General features: G+C 41.5%; 1 protein-coding gene across 2 annotated transcripts in view; it reads right to left on the reverse strand.

The window, feature by feature from the left end:
* Positions 1 to 17998, reverse strand: part of CNGA3 (cyclic nucleotide gated channel subunit alpha 3) — a 30656-nt gene extending 12658 nt beyond the window's left edge. The window contains exons 1-5 of one of the 2 annotated variants that reach the window (XM_048325105.1): positions 17846 to 17998; positions 8604 to 8735; positions 4847 to 4963; positions 3230 to 3382; positions 1601 to 1654 (exon numbers count right to left, since the gene is read on the reverse strand). In XM_048325105.1, the coding sequence (XP_048181062.1) occupies positions 1601 to 1654; positions 3230 to 3382; positions 4847 to 4963; positions 8604 to 8704 (425 nt within the window). In that variant the 5' untranslated portion in view covers positions 8705 to 8735; positions 17846 to 17998. Of the gene's footprint in view, positions 1 to 1600; positions 1655 to 3229; positions 3410 to 4846; positions 4964 to 8603; positions 8736 to 17845 lie in introns of both variants that reach the window. The other variant, XM_048325095.1, reaches the window with a different exon arrangement.
* Between the last annotated feature and the right edge of the window lie 1037 nt (positions 17999 to 19035).

Below are 19035 nucleotides of genomic sequence, written 5' to 3' on the forward strand. Positions count from 1 at the left end.
AGCACCATGTACAGTTCCCCAAGTCCTGGCACACTTAGGTCTTTAATATAATGAAAACTCCACATTTCTTTTTCTTTACCAGTGACACTGAATAAACTGGAATCCAGTAACTAACAAAACAGTTTGTGTCTGTTCTCTTTGACCCCAACACAGCAGCATCCATGCTGTGTTTCTAAGCCGTGTGCAGCTTTAGACTTAGACAACTACTTCATCAGCCCTTACAAAAACACTGTCATAGTCTTTGAATGAGTCAAATATTTGCATTTCTCATCTGTCAAGTACTTTGCAAATCAAGTATGTTTCAGACTGTTTGGCAGGTAGACAGACAGGTCTTGTCTTCATTTAAAAATAATGAAACATTGAAAGGATGAAACTTTTGCCCAAGGTACATGAGTCATTGTCAGAAACAGAGTAAGGCAGAAGTATTTCTGTCCTAATCAGTCCTTTGGGCTCTGTCTAGCAGGCTTGGCTCCAGGCTTATAGCATTTCTTTTACACCAGTCTAAATAAAAATCTGCACATTTCTGTCACTGTTCACTGCACACAGATTTTCCTTTTGAATAAAAGTTATGCAAACCAAACCAAAAAGTTGCTTTAGGAGCAGGAATATCTCTTGTTCAGCTATGTGCACAAAGGTTTTGCAGCATCATTTAAAAGGTACAATTTAAACTTGCCTATGATAGAATTACTTGGAGAAAAAAAACCCCAAGAGTTTTCTAGAAGTATCTCTGACACAATCAGAAGATGTACTGATTATTTTTAAATTTTTTGTTTTCATCTGGAAAGCAATGAAAAAAATTCCTATCATTATGCATGAGAACAGATCTGCTGCTGGATACTAAAGAGCAGATGTGTCTTCAGATAGCTGTGGTCTAAGACAAACAACAAACATTGGTGCTGGGTGAATTTAAATTGCAGGAGCTCTTCACATTGTTCCATAAATTTCTCTTTGGTGTAACACTGTGAAATAGCTTGTCAATGATATTAAATAGACTCAAAAGGACAACTTCTGTCAGAGCTTCTGTGGCAATACCAGCCTTATTATGGTGCCTGTCACTCACTCTAAAACAACAGTACCTGCTGAACTGAAACACACACTTTAAAAAGATGCACACATAAGTGGGTTTTAGTGCCCTCATCAGTATCCACTTCTCATTTGACAACCTGGAATTTTTGGGGCATTTGATTTGCAAAAAGGGACCACTGTGTTAAAAGAGGAAGACCATTATTAGATATTAATATATGAATCTCATTTAAAAACTGAAAAAATAATGCATCAATTGGCAATGCAGTAAAATCAGCCAGCTGAACTACAGAAGGTAGGGACTAAATGCTTAGTTAAATTCACTCCTTGAGAGGAAAGGGTAACTTCAGACAAAAAGAAGTTCACAGGGAGCACAAAGGATGCTTTTCATGCTAAGAAAACTAGATCTTTCTCTATAATAAAAATATATTCTTAGGATCTCTATAATAAAAATATATTCTTAGGAAAGGATTAGGAAGAACTAAGGAGAGTTTACACTACAAATGTTACTAGGCTGGATAGGGAAAAAGAGAAGCTGCTGGTAGTAGAAAGGTCTTTGGAAGTTAACAGTACTTACTCTTCATTGGTGTTGTTGCTAAAGTTGACATTGAACCTGGCTAAGGGCCAGTGACTGCAAGCAAGTTAAATAAAACACATTAAAGAGTGTAAAGACTGCTGGTATTTCACACACGTGTTTACCGACACAAAGACCGACTCACGAGCTTCTCACATACGCTCTGATAAGATTATCAAGGTCCCTTTTTACTGCTTTGATAAGCCCCTTTTCATAACTACTTCAAGGCACCAGTTCCTTTTTGCCATGTGCCTGGCATACACATTTGTGACCACATCTGATGTCTGAAGCCTGTCCTTAGGCGTATTAGTGCATGGCAAGATGCACCTCACTATTTTTAGCCCTGTACTCATTGGGCTACTATTTTAAGCTTTCCTCAATCCTTTCAAGTCTTCTTCACAGATGCAGTGTCAAGGCTTGTGGATAAGTAACGAGCATACCTACCACTGCTGCAGAATTAATGATACAACAACGGAGAGTTACTGTCAACCAGCAACAGCATAGAACTGAGAAGGCTCTGAGAATGGATGCTCTTAAATTCACTTCAAATAGCCTTATACAGAGGTTTGTTGGCCCAGGATCAATGTAGTTCTCTCTAATTACTTCCCATCTGCAGTTGTTACTGATCCAGACACCTGAGAAATCAGGCAACAATCTGGCTAATTCAATAAAATGTGCTCTTGAGCTGAATTTCTAAGGAGTAGATCAAGTGATAATAATAAGGCTGTGCTGGACCACAACAAATCAAAGTAACCTGTACAATGCACAGACCTTCAACAGTTTTTGCTTTAATCTGAATTACTTGCTGAGATTTTTGAAATTAATTACTTGCTTACCTACCAATCTTTAATTATGCAAAAAAATATGGGACTCTCTGCTTCAAAGCCTAATGCCAAACAGAAAGTCAGCTTTTGTCTTAGGACTTCATTTTCCCATTTTAGCTGGAGTTAAATTTAAAACACTGTATCAACCATTTATAAAGTAATAATAATTCATCAAATCAAAAACTGTAAACACATAAAGGCGTCTCTTTTGTTTTACGGGGAAAAAATTAAGACTAAGCCTGCCTTCCATACCAAAGACTGTGTATGTGCTAGTAAGTGAAATCAGCATCCAAACGATTTTGTCATTTCTGCATCAGAAACTTTCTGTATTGTTATCAGATGGACTTATGAGTAAGTATAACAAAGTAATGACACATTTTGCACAACTGCTTCTTTGAGTTTCCTAACACTTGCATATAATGCACATTAAGATCCTGAAAAAACAAAAGTAGAAACATCCTAGATTCTTGAAATAGAAATTGCATTCTCCCTCAGTCGAGAGCAGTTTAGCAACATCAAGTTGCGTATGATAAAATTCCAGTTCTGAGAAATCATTCTGCCTGAAGCAGCATGATCAAAATCCTTTACTTCATGATCTTGGTCACAGTGTGTTTTGAGGGTGAAAGAGAAAGTCTGCTGAAAGTGCAGCACTTCAGTTAGTGAAGATTCCTGGGCAGCATTAGATACTCTGTTCATCTCCCATGCTAAGCTCCTTACCCTCTTCTTAAAATACAACTTACATCCTAATTACCAAGAAAACACCTTAACTTGAGTCATCTTCACTTAAAGTACAAACATGTCTTCTTACCTGTTTGCTCCCCCGGGCCGCTCACGGGCACCCAGAAAGGAGCGGATATTGCTTTGCCTGGTGGACACCTCTACGAGCTCCGGCCCTCTGATACGTTCTAGGAAAGAATCAGGCCTTTGGTCTTCATGGTGCAGGTGTCTCATGGCCCATGACCTTACAGATAAGACAAATCGTGACAGCCTGCATGGAACACACATACAAAATCGACTGAACCAGACAGGAACGTGAGATGCCTTAAAACATCCACACAAACACCAGCCCAGGAGTATTTTTCTCCACATCTCCACCTGTTACGAAATTAAATTTGATAGAGTAACTGTGTGAACCCAGTCACTTTCCACAATTTCACAGATCACTTTCTGCAGTGAATCAGAAAAATACCTCATGCAACAGTTCCTATTCTACTGTATCAGCTCTGCAAGAGCAACAGAATATTCTTGCTGAGTATGGGGCCTTTACATCTCAAAGTGAAGTCTATCAGATTCAGGTGTCTGAGATCCTTGAGAATTTCCATTCAAGAGCCATGTTATGCTACACTCATATTTAAATTGCTAGGCATTCACGTTTACATCAGAAACTTCCTTGTATATTCAGAGTATATATAACTGTAGCTACACACACATGTAATTCAAACTGTCCTGAAAAAGGGTAAAGGAAACTATAAACAAAGATTAAAATGCAAGTTCTCAGTATTAATTTATATATTCATGTGCTTTATTTTTACACAAAAGACACATCTATAATCTTTTTTTCATCTAAACTCAACTTCTTGCAGACTTTGTAATCTACATCTGGCAGTGTCATTATCCGACAAGCAAACAGGGAAATACTAGTTTATTCTCCACTACTCGAAAGGCTGAAGTGTAAACAATACTCTTTAACCCTAGTTTTAAAATAATTTTGTTCTTTGCTCTTTGAAAAACACTATGCTTAAACTGACTGTGATCTGTGCTGTGTCCAACAATGGTATCTGAAGGCAGAGCCCTGCAGACTCAGATGCAAAGTAGACACAATAAGGTTTTGAAGCTCCACTGGGACAGGTTTAAGTCCCAGTAAATTAAACAATTTAAGACAATGGTTGGCTTTAATTTTGCTGGCTAAGGCTCCAAATCCATTATAAACGTAACTGGATTCTAAAAACTGAGAGAAATTCTTGCACTCAAAACACAAGATCCCTCTTCTCCTCCCTTGCCAGAGCCATCTACCAAAATGGAACAATCATTATGTTTTATTTGATAGGAAACAAACATTGCATCAGCTATCAGCCAGAACCAAACACTTACCCATTTATTTTACAGTCGGCCTCACTTCATGCATGTCCCCAGCATTTAATGTATTTTCAGATACAATTATGTAAAAATAATTTATTTTTTTATATATTACAAATTTGTTTGGGCTTATTCAGCCTCTCTCAGATTCAGAGATTTTTATTAGAAGTAAGTAAGTGATGAATCAAGGTCAAATGCAACTTCTGTTACTTCTTATAGACTTTCTTCAGCTGGACTCCATCCATTTTCTTGGAAAGCAACGGCTCTTGTTTCTTTGCCTCCAAATTGTGACCAGTCTCTTTCAGCAAATTGAACTTAATACTGGAAATTATATTAGTTAGTATGTTACCTTGCCATTGCTCCCCTGCCCGTGAAGGAGCTCGCCTGGGATTCAGGTACATGCCTTCCCTCCACAGAAACGACTCCCTGCAGTTCTGAGGGTGCATCCTCATACAGTGAATGGGTTCTGCAAAAACAAGTTGGTTTTTTAAGAATTCCACACAGCCTTCACCAGACTTCCCCCCATCTGGTTCTCTCCACCACTGCATCAGGAAACAGTCCAGCAAATTGTCCTCTCCCTAGTAATACAGCATATATTTGATAACCATATTGCTAAGCCCATGTTCCTACTCTTCTGGAGCCATCCAGTATGAATTGAAGTCAGTAGAGGCTCTGCAAGACATTCTAGCAAGCTCAGAAGCTAAAGACTACTTATTAGCACTTACAAAAATCAGCATTTGAGAAAAATAGGTGAAATTTTAGTCTCATCTTCCGGTAATGGAGTTCTGAAATTGACTTCACTGGAACCTGGACTTTATTAGGGTTCACTCCAGGTTTATTTTTATAGTACTCCTCGGTTTTCTCTGTGTTTTTCAGTCTTTAGTATTCACTTTTACAAGACTTTGTTACATCCATTAAGGATCACTTTTCTCCCCCTTTGTAATGCAAACAAGAACTCTCACATGAGTCTGTTAATCTGTGTTGCCAGGAAAACACCGACTAAAACGATACTTGCAGTATCTTCATAACAACTGGAAACAGCATTTTGAATACCCACAAGAGGATAATTAGCAGCTCAATTTTATGTGCACTCACAGCTCAGAAACTAACAGACGTGAAACTTCATTATTTCTACCCAAAGAACAACGCTAAAATAGATCCTGACGGTCCCAGGATTCTCAACTATTAGCTGTTTTCTACTTCTCCTCCAATAACAAAACACCAACAGATATAATTTAGTATTGAAAAACTTTTATAACCTAGTTTATGTTGCCAGTGCTGAGAATATTGTGGTTGCCAAAGTTAACGTCCTTCTATGGGACAGTGAACAAACTCATGGAACAGACACTCATTACAGACTGACAGATACATAAAGCCCACACTCAGCCCAAGAACTCTCTCGAGATGAATGCTGCGAGAATAGTACAGTTTGTCCACCCTTTTTTACTGTTTCCTGGAGAAACTGCCTACAGACCTGCTGAAGAAAGGATACTGGACTAGTCAGTCTTTCAGACTGCACTACTATGGCTGGTTTTAAGAACTTTTATTCCTGTTTACAGAATAATATACATTTTGTGAGATGTTAGCAATAAATTCTAATATTGTTAATGGCCATGACTAATTAGCATCTAAGTTCCCATTACAGCCAATGGCCATCTCAGAGCTTAAGTCAGCTGCTACAGAATAGGAGTCTGGTACCATTTGGAACATCTCACAATACTTTATTGGACCTCTCCAGGGCACATAGGTCTCTCCTCACATCCACCAGCACCAGCTAAACACTTCAAATACTCTATGGTATCTCAAATAGCATTAGCCACCTATTTTAGGCAACTAAATACCTCTCATAATCATGAGAGGCGAAGAAGCCTGCAGAGTTACTGAATTTCAGGGTAAGCTGAGCAGTTCCCTGCATGCTGCTGACCATCAGTACTGACTACATCCCCACTCAGGACAGCAGGAACATAGGCACCCACTCACATGAAGACACCGAAATCCAGATGTCTGCAGGGCACTGCTGAATCCTACTTCCAACCTTGAGATAGCCAACCTGTGTCTATAAGCCAATGGGCTGCCTCTCCTATTTGAGCTGTTTCTACACAGAGGCTGGGTTTTAAGAATGGAGTTTTGTTTGTTATTTTTTGGGTTTTTTGATTTTTTTTAACAAAATGAACCAACTTTATAACATGCTACAGAGTAAGGATATAGGCACATGAATCACTGCAGCATAAATGAGCACAGCATTTTACAGATCAGTAGCAGCTTTCTGTTAACTGTTGCAGTGAATGCTTTTTCTTGGTAACGCCTCATTTCACAGCAGAAAAGTGCTTAAGCACATCCCTAGCACTAAGCATAAATTTAACACCCACTGACTTTAATAAGAACTAAGTAATGTGTTTAATTGCTTTGTTGAACTATAGCTAACAGGAGCTGGAGGAAGGTAAAGGCAAAGAAGAAATGCTGTTACTCTAGAAAATGTGGTGCTTTTATCCCAAAGTCTATAGTTGCATATTTTAATACCAGAAGAGCTAAAATTCTGGATGGTTTCTGTCTTTTGGTACAGACATATTCTGAACCAAATCTGAGTTTAAAAAAATATATAACAAAAATTTTGAATGGTAGTACAAAGATATTGCATACATCTTACTAGCAATCATTTCAACAATCCAAAAATCTTAAATGTGAGATCTCTTTTACAGAGCAAGACTGTATCTTTTTATTCATCTATGAACTCCTGCAATTAATGCTGATAATATCAAACTTTCTTTTAAATAAATGCCTCTTCAAGACCATCACCATGATGATACAGTGAAATTCATATTTCAGTTCCTCTATCTGTCAAAGTCACTGCCTCTGAAATTGCAGATGACCACAGGGATTTAATTCTACATTCAAACCTTGATAACCCCACTCTCACACCCCTGCCAGTAATTCCATGCTGTGAGCTGCCAATCACTTACATCCGCTACAAATAGGACACTTAAAAAAAGGAGAGGAAGAGGCTCATTTTGATCTGTGTTTTCACTTTTTCTAAGACATGACTTAATGGAGAGAAAGGGACAGGGCTCTTGTAAATCTCCCTAAGGAGACCACGGGGTAGTGTAACTATATCAAGCAAGCCTTACTGTGCAGTACAAATCAGGTCCACTTTCAGTACTGCAGGTACACCTGTGTGACAGAAGGTATCATGGAAGCAAAGCAAGAAGAAAAAAAGGAACAATTCAAACAGAGCATCCATAGTAGCTGCTAGGGACATGCAATCCAAAAATCCTTGTAATACAGGGAGTCCTATCAGCCCATCAGGATTCTGGGTGCTCTAGTCTGGGTATGCATTTGAACAGCAAGAGACAATCTGACAAGGTCCACATAGAGGAGGTGGTTGGCCCTAACAAGCCAAAAGCAGAAAACTTTTTCCAGTCTTCACAGATGCTATGGATAATCCGACATCCTTCTGCAGGCCCAGCAGGCTTTGCCCAGTCTAGAGGAATGACTGGTACTGTGCAAAAGGTAAGTGCAAGCTCACTGGCACGTTTCAAACAGCCACTTTAAAACTATCAAAACTAGAGAAAGGTAAATGTAAAGAAACTATTACATTTCCTCTGTACAGGGAGAGACTCTGAAAATCCAGTACAAAAATACTGATATTCTTTATACACTACAGACTTTCCCTATCACAGGAACTAGGCAATTTGCAGAGGCTGCTTTTAAAAAAACTTCCCAAGGCTTTTCACTGCATGGTGCTGGAAGGATCTTTTTTTTCACCAGATCCTACATACTCTGTTGGAAGCACAGACCCTGCTGTCTGTGTGGTGACTCGAGAAAGAGGTTTCTTTTTAATGAGTTAACGTACTTCCCACTGATGTGAAAATGGGCTTTATTCCTTAGGTGATACAGCTCCTGGTTCCAAAACGGCAAGCCATGACAACCTCCCTGTGTCCATATCTCCTGTACTTGGGATATATGTGTTTAAGTCAGTTAAGTGCACTGGGTCAACAATCTCATGACACAGTGTTCCCATAATTCTAGCTCCCATGCCTGGAGATACAGGAGTTCCACAAATTATGGAGTAATCTATCCTCTTGACTGTGATGAAAGGAAAATGTTACCTGATATAGCCATTTTCAATCCTTTCGATATCTTCATCAATAGTTCTGACAGACAGGCTGTGCATACCAGGGTAGGAGTGCTGGGTGTTGATTTTTGCCATTTTGCTTTACATATCAACATCTACATGACAGCTGAAATGGGAAAAAAAAAACTTATGAAGGCTGCAAAAGGAATGTCCTCAGTACTTAAAAAGAGTTCTTTATTAGAACAGTGGAACAGCAAAAAGCAATTTCAACCATTTGAAGAACAGTCAGGGATATTTACACACACATATGACACGTGTTTCTTGATTTATTTGCAGTAGACAGAAAAAAAAAGTGTTGGTAAAAGTCTAACAAAGATTCATCATGACCAAAGAAAAGAGTTACATGACACTATATTCTTTCAGTCTCTGGGCTTTATGGATACCTACACTGTCATACCTATTATGCATAGTAAAATTGCATTTAAAATCTCATTAAAAGGAGGTTAGTTAGGAAGTCAACCAAAAAAAGCCAGGTAATGCATGTGCTAGGACAACCCATTCCACTTTACCTTAATTCCCTTGTCCTAATTTTATCTATGATTAAGCTTTTTATTCCAAAAATCCATACCAACCAAGCATATAATTAATGACATTCATCCCTCAGCTTATTATAGGCCATGCTATAGTTCTATACTATTAAAACTCTGCCCTAAACACACGCTAGGGGATTTTATTATCCTGGTTCAAAACAATCTCTGTTAAGATATTTAGCAGCTCATCTCCTACAAGTTTTACAAAATTTATCTGAATTCCTTTCCAGATTTGATCTTCAATGCCTTTCCAAATTCATATCACATCTACCACTTGCAAAACAAGTTTTAAGACTCAAGACAAGTGTCTTACAAATGCGGACTGAAAGACTTTCAGTGAAAGCTTTGAATTTTTAAAAAAGGAAAAATATAAGTTTTGAAACTCCATTCAGGAGCCTTTTTTGTTTGAAATATTACTAGAATGAAAATCTCTCAGGATCAATTAACTCCCTCAGACAAGGTAGTGTCCATTTTTCACCTGTAATCCTCTGTTTTACTGACCACACAAGATTCACCTTTAACAGCAAATGAAATACAGATCTTTCAGAAACTGTGACCTGAATTATTCCTGGAGCAAAGCTCACTATCCATGATTAGAATGCTATGCATTCACTTTCTTAAAAAACAGATACCTGACTTACCCTCCACTCAATTCCCAGACAATTAAAGAAAACCATGTACAACTTTTAAAATCATTTAATATATTTTAAATATTTTTTTCATTCAGAAATCATGAAATTACTCTAGAAACAGCCTTGGGCATCACTTAATATCCAAAATTTTTATTAGTATTTCCCATTACTAATTTTGCCTCAGTGTAAAGCAGTTAATGTCTAACTGTGTCTCACCTTAAACTGAGCCTTGTTCATGCCAATTAGCTGAAGTTTTATTGCGGAAAAAATGCATTTTTATTACACATGGATATAAAAAAATTGAATTCTTTCAACCCACATTCAGACTGGAATGTTCGCTCAGAAGAATCAACTCTAAAGTGCAGACAATTTATGCTAAAAACATAACTCAGAGTTTTAAAAGCTTGATGGTGGGAAGAATTATTCATAAGATAAATAACAAAGCATTAAACCTTTTTTCTAAAGATGTAATTTCAGCACAAACTTAGTTAATTCAGTAAACTTAACTGAGTTAAGTTCTTGACTAGTTCTGACACTTGACACAACAGTTACAGTCAGTTCTGGTGAGTCACAGTCAGATTGATGTCTACCTACAGCAGTTCCTAAAAACAAGGGTCACCTGGTTTATAACCTCCAACAAAGTAAGTAACTGTTAAAACAATAAAACTGTTAAAACATTTAAAGCATGAGCTAATAAAACCCTTCCAAAGTCTTGGGATGATGTAGATAATTTGCTACCAACACCATGTATTCCCTCACTGAGAAGATACATTGCTTCTGAAAGTGGAGATCAGTGAACAGTGCCTTTCTGTGTTTCAGATGCTGTAGGGGTGGCATTTGGATTTCCAGACACATTTGTGCATCAGTACCCGACAGTTTGGCTAAAAAACATTAAGCACAGTATTTCCTTAAACTTAAAACTGAAATGGCTGAAATTGGGTATTACTAGTCTGGAATTAAACACTTTTAATTGATACTGGAATTAGATATTCTAAATCTCCTGAAAGGCTTGACTGTGCCAGTGGAGCACTGAATACAGGAAACCTTACTTAGACTTCCAAAGGCTTGGCCACTGAAGAAGAAAAAGCAAGTAATAGCGTATGAAGCCAAACACTACTTTGAGTTAAATGAACGATAAGACAGAAAGCAAGAACAGTATTAAATAGCCACCTTCACCACTACAAAAGTTTAATAACAGTATTCCTCAGGGCTCTGTAGGAAAGCCTGTTGTTAATGATGCTGATGAAAAGAAGGAGTGGCGATACAGTAAGATCTCAGAAGGGTAAAAAATTCTATAGGCAAGAGAAACAAAAGGAGTGCAGGGAACCTCAGGGTGGCCCACATCAACTACAGCAATTTTTCAATCTGATGACAAGTGATGTGCAACACAGGCAAATGGAAGTCCATGAATAAAGGCAAAAAGCATGTAAGCTACTGCCCTACATGCTTCCAAATGAACCATATGCTCTCAGAAAGGGAACTCGAAAGGGTAGATTTGGATTAAATACTAGGAAGAAATTCTTCACTGTGATGGTGTTGAAACACGGGACCATGTTGCCCAGAGAAGTTGTGGCTGCCACATCCCTTCAAGTGTTCAAGGCCAGGCTGGATGAGGCTCTGGGCAACCTGGCCTAGTGGGAGTTGGAACTACATGGCCCTTATGGTCCCTTCCAACCCAAACCATTTTATGAACTTATGACGTATGTACAGCTCAGTGAAACAGCGTGCTCACTGCAGGGCAGGCTTGCTGACACAACAACTCACAGTGTATACATGGAACGTGTTGATGACACAAAAACCACTAAAACTGCTCCATGAAACAACAGTGCAGACTTATCTGGAACACTCTTAAGTCCTTCTCTTAAACAGAAAGGATAAAGCAAGGATAACAGCATGGCAAGAATGATTGAGGACACAGAAAAGGGAGAGAATGAAAATGGGGCTTGCTCACCCTAGAAAGTGAACACTAGAAAGCTATAAATTAAAAATAAGTAAAATTTCAGCTCATTTCAGAACCCTTACAATAATTTCAGCTGCAAAATTCGCATTCAATATACAGTGTGATCTGAACTCTTATTCTGCACTATATTGGAGAAAAGGAGGGGGGGAAAATTTCCCAGAAATACAACTCTACTATTAATCAATAAAATACATTAATATATTTTTGGAAGGAGGTAGGAAGAGTGGATGAGTGTGTGTTACTTGTGCCCAGCTGTGGTAGAGAGAGACTAAATGCAGGACTGACAGAAATAAACAGTGTAGTAATTTGGATACAGTGCAGGTGCTGAGACCTCCTGAAGCAACATGGTTTGGCACTGCATAAAGCAGTCTGGCACTGCCTAAAATTCTGACAAATTACTGGCTATCTGATAAAGGAGAAATATTTGTTCCTTCTAGGCCTCTAAGGATCCTAATGATAAATGTGTTTAATAGTCATGGGAGGAGACTGGCCTTTCAACCTTGCATTCAAAATATGGCAAGCAACCGACAAGAGAGCAGCGTAACAGGAGTCAGCCAGCAGGAAAGTCCTGAAGAGTCGTGAGGCTCAGCAAACACCTTCTGCAGGGCCATGGACAGATGGCTCTGACCATCTGGGACCTGCAATCCCAAAACTGCCACAAAATGCTGGGTCTTACAAGGCAGTTTTAAGAAGTGAGTAGAGCTCGGTTTCATATTTAAAACCACAATTGTTAGGGTAGAATGGTGGGTTGGCTTTGGCTGGCTGTCAGATGCCCACCCAGCTGCTATCGCACTTCCCCTCCTCAGCAGCCCAGTAGGAGAAAGTAAGATGAGGATGCTCATGGGTCAAGAAAAAAAACAGGGAGAAAAACGACATTGGAAGACCAACTGTCATCACAAGCAAAAAGGGCTCAAATTTGGGGAAAACTCAATTTATTACAAATTAAAATAGATTTGGATGGTGAGAAACAAAGACAAAACACTCCACCACTCGTTTTTCCCCAGATTCAACTTCACCCTTACATTCCCAACTCCTCCACCTCCTCTACCCTACCCAGCAGCACAAGGGGTGGGAAATGGGAGGCTGCAGTCAGTCCATAATGCTTCCTCCCTGCCACTCCTTCCTCCTCACACTGTGCCCCTGATCCAGTGTGGGTCCTTACTGCAGGCTGCAGTCCTTCACAAAGTGCTCCAGTGTGGGTCGTCTCCATAGGCTGCAGTCCTGCAGGATAAACCTGCTCCAGTGTGAGTCCTCCACGGACCACAGTTCTTGTCAGGAGAACTTGTTCCTACATAGGCTCCTCTTCGCTGGCTGCAGTCTGCTTCAGGAAATACCTGGCTCCACCAAAGGGTCCTCCACAGTGGATGTCTGCTCCATCATGGTTCCCTCCAAGGGCTGCAGGGGAATCCTGCTCCAGCACCCAGAACACCACATCTGCTCCTTCTTCTCTGACCTTGGTTTCTGCAGAAACGGTTTTCACCCTTTTTTTTCCCCTCAGTCCCCATACACTGCATTTGTGGTATCCTACTTTTTCTTCAATGCTTTTTCCCTAAATTGACACCATCTTGGCCGCAGGGGATGAGTTGGAGCTGGCTGGAGCCGTCTGTGTCCAGCACAGGCAGCCCTGGCTGCTGTACAAGGGGCCCCACAGCCCCTGCCAGCCCCTGGGCACTGCACCCACCCCACACTGGTACCCGCCTTTTATAAAAAAGTATCTCCTACCTGGGAACTACACTCACTGCTCTGGATATTTAAAATTACACTGAGGGTAAAACTTGATTACCTAAAGGCTGACAAGTCTGGTACTAAGTTAGGCACTTAGAACAGGTATTTATCTTACGAGTGAGTTAACAAGAGAAACAGATGGACAGACAGACACATAGTCCTCTGAGCCTCAGTCTAGTCACCAGCAAAGTAAAACTTGAATCCCTCCTAGCTCTTGAAAGATTGACATCTTTAACAATGCATTAAGCAGAATTTTAACATGCTTTCTCACCTAGACTTTTTTCCTTGCTACCAAATGTACTTACCTGAAAGAGACGAATAATAAATCCACACTCAAGAACACTGCATTTCAATGCCTACATCACTGAGACTGAAACTACAGATAAACAAGATAGATGTATTATTGTACTAAAAATGTAACAAATTATATACATTAGTGATAGCACTCTCTACTTGAAATGCAAATGTTCATGCTCTTTTATCCTCTTCCTTTTGGATTCAATAGCAACTGAGGTTTTGTGTCCAACTATTTTAAATGCACTGTCTGGTACAAAATAAGTATTTTTAACAAGACAGCCAGTTGTTTGACAACAAATATGAGTTCAAGTAACATATGAAAATTTCGGATTCACATAAGTATTTCCTAGCTTTGAAAATCAGGTTCTATTATCTCTTTAGAACTACATCATTAAAGACCTAGAACTAGAGCTACGAAGGCTGTAGTATCTAAATTTTAGGAGCTTTGCCATCGAGTAGATTTCCTAAAGTAGGCATGCAGAAATGCAGGTAAGCAGGAATAAGGCACTAAAAAGGACACTACATATGAAAAATGACTGAAGCTAAATTGGGATACCGAGAATTACTGGGCTTCCAACTCCAGCCCAGAAGGAGCGGTACCCAACTCACAGCCATAAGTCCCCTCTTTCGCAAGTCAATTCACCTGCTTGCAGCAAACTGCGTTGTGCTGAGCAGCTGCACCTCAAAAATGAGAAACCTTTCAAGTGTGCTTCAAATTAAGCAAGCCAAAACCAGTTTTCCTCCTTTTTCCAGAGCCTGCTACCAGAAGATTATGGGATACACATAACTTTCTCATGGGTTTTCAGTGCTCTGAGAACATGTATGGCAGCAGGAGCATCTGTTTTCAGCACCCACTGCAATCTGGACAGAGTCAAGACCTCTGAGCAGCTTTGTGGCTTGGGTTTCAGACAATTTTGCACCTTTTTTTTGCAGGAAAAAAAACCCAACACACAGGCACACACTTTAATAACACAAATTATAACAAATTTAGGAAGTTGATAGCTATCAGCTAAGCCATCAAAGTGAGCTCTACAGCCTGTCAAACATCTGTGAAGGAACTTTGAATTACTGTAGTCTCTCTGTCAAGAGCATTGAGAGTTCATGTTTGGGCTACTCTAGCAGTTCCCTTTTGGGGCAGAATATGTCAACCCACCCCAACTTAATTCAAAATTGTTAACCAACCAAGAATTAATACATCTGATATGAAGCAAATATAGTTGTTAATCAGGTGATAATGACAGATCAAGCTATTTATACCACCACTTAGTATTCTTAAAGCTTATTTACTTAGAGTAAAAGGACTACAGAAAGAAAATATAGCAGAATTCAAAAAACAGCTTTTCAAGGTGAAATATGTATCACCATCACAAAGTAAAAGATGACTTTACATGCAATTTTGTAATGGATCCTATGTGTTTGTGTAGTTGTTAAATACTGTTGTTCTTGAAGCTTTCAGCATTTTATTTATTGCTATGGAAGCAGTGATAAGCTGCATAGGATCACTTACATCATTTTAGTTAAGACACATTCCAAATCCTCACACAGCCTTTCAGGTTCAACCCTGATAAGTCTTTGGGATTTATTCTGGGATTTGACCTCCACCTACATGATCCTTGTTATATCACTTGCTAATAGTTGTAGCTCAGCTGGGCATTATGTATCTTGTGTATGCTATGTGCGACAGGCTGCAGCTCCAATGATTCAGTACTGGCAACAAATGGACCTCAAAGACTGGACACTGGAACTTTTAAGTACCTTCTTAGATTTGATTTGAAGAGAAGGCACAACCTTTGCTTCAATGATTTGGAGGTTTGTAAATTCACCTGCAGACTGGACTCTGGCACACTCTCACGGAAATCAGCTTTGTATGAAGGCTATTGTATCAAGCCCAGGGATTTGAAAAAGCAACCAGCAGTACACCTTACCCTCACGAATTCATTACAGTTTAAATCAATAATTCTTAAATTCTAGGACCTCTTTTAAAAGCACACTTTTCAAAATTTATTACTCTCTGCTACATCATATTGCATTTTCTACAGTCTACAAGCACTGACATCTCCTGAGAATGCACATAATTTATATGCACAGCCTAGTAGCCTCAGTACCAAAGGTGTCAAATTCTCTACCTTTCACAAGTACTTTAGATGTGCATGCACCTCACAAAGCACTTCACTATTCATGTATGTATAATTTATAGTCTTAGAATGAAATGCGCATGATTACCTTTGATCTATTTGATGGCGGAGTCTCTGGCACCTTGTAGTACTAAAATAATCATTTAAATAAATTTAATTATTTGGACTGAGTTTTCCTTCTGTAACTATGAACTCTTAGCAATGCAGTTCAATTTTCTAAGATTTACTAAAGTTTTCTGCAGACCATCTTCTGCAGATGAATTATTTTTTAGATTGGACGCTTTTCAGGAGAAACTAGCTGTGGATGTTGAATTTAACATTGTAAATTAAAACATAGTAAGTTAAAAACTACAGCTGCCTGGACAATCAAGTCACATCGTGTTGTTTCTGTTGCCAGTATGGTGCAGGTATCCACGTTTCTGTACAGCAAGTAAGCTCTGTGCAAGGCTTCTGTAGCCCACTGTTTAAAATTCACCGGTTCTGCCAACGTCTGCTGTCAGTGCATTCATGTACCAAGGTAACTCTTAAAAGTGAACATAGCAGGGGCATGAATCCAGCATGAACACAGCAGGTTTACACTCCTGAATTCGTGCCTATAAAATAAATATGTATGTTTGCATGTGTGCACGTGCATACGTGTGAATGTTACCCATTTAAATTCACTCCCTGCCCACTTTATGTGAACGATCGGAGCCATCCCATTTGGCTGGGGAAGGGAAGCACGAGAGGTTAATCGTGTCACGTTTCACAAGCAGTAACGAGGCATCCTACCGAAGAGGATTTAAGAGATGCTAATGAAAGGAGATGGCAACATTAGAGAAGGCTGCAGGACAACGTGCTGAACCGAAATGACTGAGCTGGGTGCAAATTGGATGACAAAGACTGGGATATATAGAAGGCAAAGCTGAGAGATGCTGATATGGAAGGATGACATATAATTTTTTAAAGCTGATGTGTTCTTCCCTCAAGTCATGCACTACTTGTTTACCATGATCACCCTTGCTGATTCGACATCCTGACAGTCCCATTATCATCTGCAACATGTATTTTTCTAATCAGATGGCTTTAGCATGCATGCTCAATGAAAACAACATGAGAAATACCAGAGGAAAAAAAACACTGTGCTGACTGAAGACATACAGTTATGCTATTTCGAAAGCTATAACATCTGAAACTACACTTTGCTCAGTTGTAACAATGAAAATTACAGATTTTAAATGTGCTTTGAATGCAACAACTACGAATCTGGAAAACAAAATACAGCTAAAACAGGTAGTTCAAGAGGTACCAATATTTACATTTAACATTATTTCTTCAGAGATCTAAATATTCAGGCCATTTTTCCTTGTCTTCTTCTGACTTTTTCCTCTTGGCAAATGAGGGGACCTTGCATTAGAGAAAGACACTGATTATAGTTATTATTATATCTTGCACATTCTTAGGAAGACTATGGTCTGGATTACACTACAGGAGTTTTATAAAAGATGTCATATTGCTAGAAACAAGGTCAGTTTATTGGAACTACCAGGAATCACTGGAAAATTATTCCCTTTCACTGCTTGCAGTATTTGCTAGCATTTTCTTTATATAGGGTTTGACAGCCTCATTGCTTACACCACAGGCACCAGACAGTGGAGAAGTTAAGAGACACATGGAATAAGCTGGTAAAATTAAGCCTCAGTCAACAGGAGTGGATAAGTCCCCTCAGCCCCACTTCTGTTCAGATTTGTGCCCTGAATCCAGTTTAATTGTTAAGTACAGATCTCTGCATCAATTAATCAAATTAACACTTTTCTTCAAAATTAAATAAATACAGCTTACGTTTCCATTTCAAGCTTCTGAACTAAGGCTTAGAACTGAAGTCTGATGCAGGACACGATGCCACTCTCATGGGCATGACAGAAAGGGAGGCTTACTGCCTCCTGCTTCAGACTCACCTGCCCACGCTTTTCCCCGCAGCATCCGAACTCTGGCGCTCCGTCCGTCCGTCCGTCCGTCCGTCCGCCTGGACGCGGGGCCCCGGGGCGTTCTCCCCGAGCGCGGTGCGGGCAGCGCTGCCCTCGGCCGGCCCGGACGCGCTCCGGGAGCCCCGGCAGCGCAGCGCGCCCGGCCCGGCGGGGGCGGCGGGGCAGGGCAGGGCCCGCCGGGGCAGGGCAGGGCCCGCCGAGCCGCCCCTCCGCGCGGCGCGGGCGGATTACGGCCGCAGCCCGAGCGCCTAAGCCCGGCTCTCCGGGAAAAGCCGCTCGAAGGGCTTTGCGATCCTGTTAAGTTCTCGGAGAGGATCAAGACGTCAAAGCGGCTCGGCGGCGCCCCGGCACATTTCGTGCCACGCCGAGGAAAAGTTGGGAGCCCGCCGCGGGCAGGGCAGGGCAGGGCAGGGCCGGCCCGGGGCCGCTGGCGGAGCGAGGATCCGCAGCCCCGGGCGGCGATGCCAGAAGCGGCGGGACCGTGCGGGGCGGCTGCGGGCGGCCACTCGCCCCGGTGCCCGCGGCAGCCGCTGTCCCCCGGGCGGGGCGGAGCCGTGCCCGTCGGGCGCTCACCCCTCCTCGCCGGGGCGGGGGCCGCGGCCCCAGCGCCCCTGGGCCGGGCAGGCTCCGGCCGCTGCCATCCGCCTCCCGCCGCGCATCAGCCGGCGCCCGCGGTCCGTGCCGCCGGGAGAGCCCGGGCGGAGCGGGGAGGCTCGGCGGCGTTCCCGACCGCGCTCGGGAGGAGAGCTCGGGGCCGGCAGGGAGAGCCGGTTCTCCGCCGCCCTCCCCTCGCACACACCGCCCGCGGCCGCCGGCGGAGGGCCGGAGGCAGCGGCGATGCTCAGGAAGGCAGGTGGGGACGTGCCGCTGCCAGCTGGAAGCGCGTCCCCCTCGGCAGCCGTCGGGAAGTGGATTTCCCAGGCCCCTGCCCCTCCGTCCCTGCGCGTCCTGACCGCGGGGAGCCGCGAGGGGATGGTACCCCACAGCCGCTCCCAGAACTGCTGCTGGGGCCGACACCCTCTCCATTACGAGAGGCGCTTCTCCTCGGGGTACCGATGAATAGGTTTCTTCTTCAGAGCTCTGGCCCTCGCTCCCTGACCTCCTTGAGGGTGCTGACCCTAATTTTTCCCTGCTGCAGCTCCCTCAAGGCTTTCACACTC

The sequence above is a fragment of the Corvus hawaiiensis genome, chromosome 2 (assembly GCF_020740725.1).
Source record: "Corvus hawaiiensis isolate bCorHaw1 chromosome 2, bCorHaw1.pri.cur, whole genome shotgun sequence".
Classification (NCBI taxonomy): domain Eukaryota; kingdom Metazoa; phylum Chordata; class Aves; order Passeriformes; family Corvidae; genus Corvus; species Corvus hawaiiensis.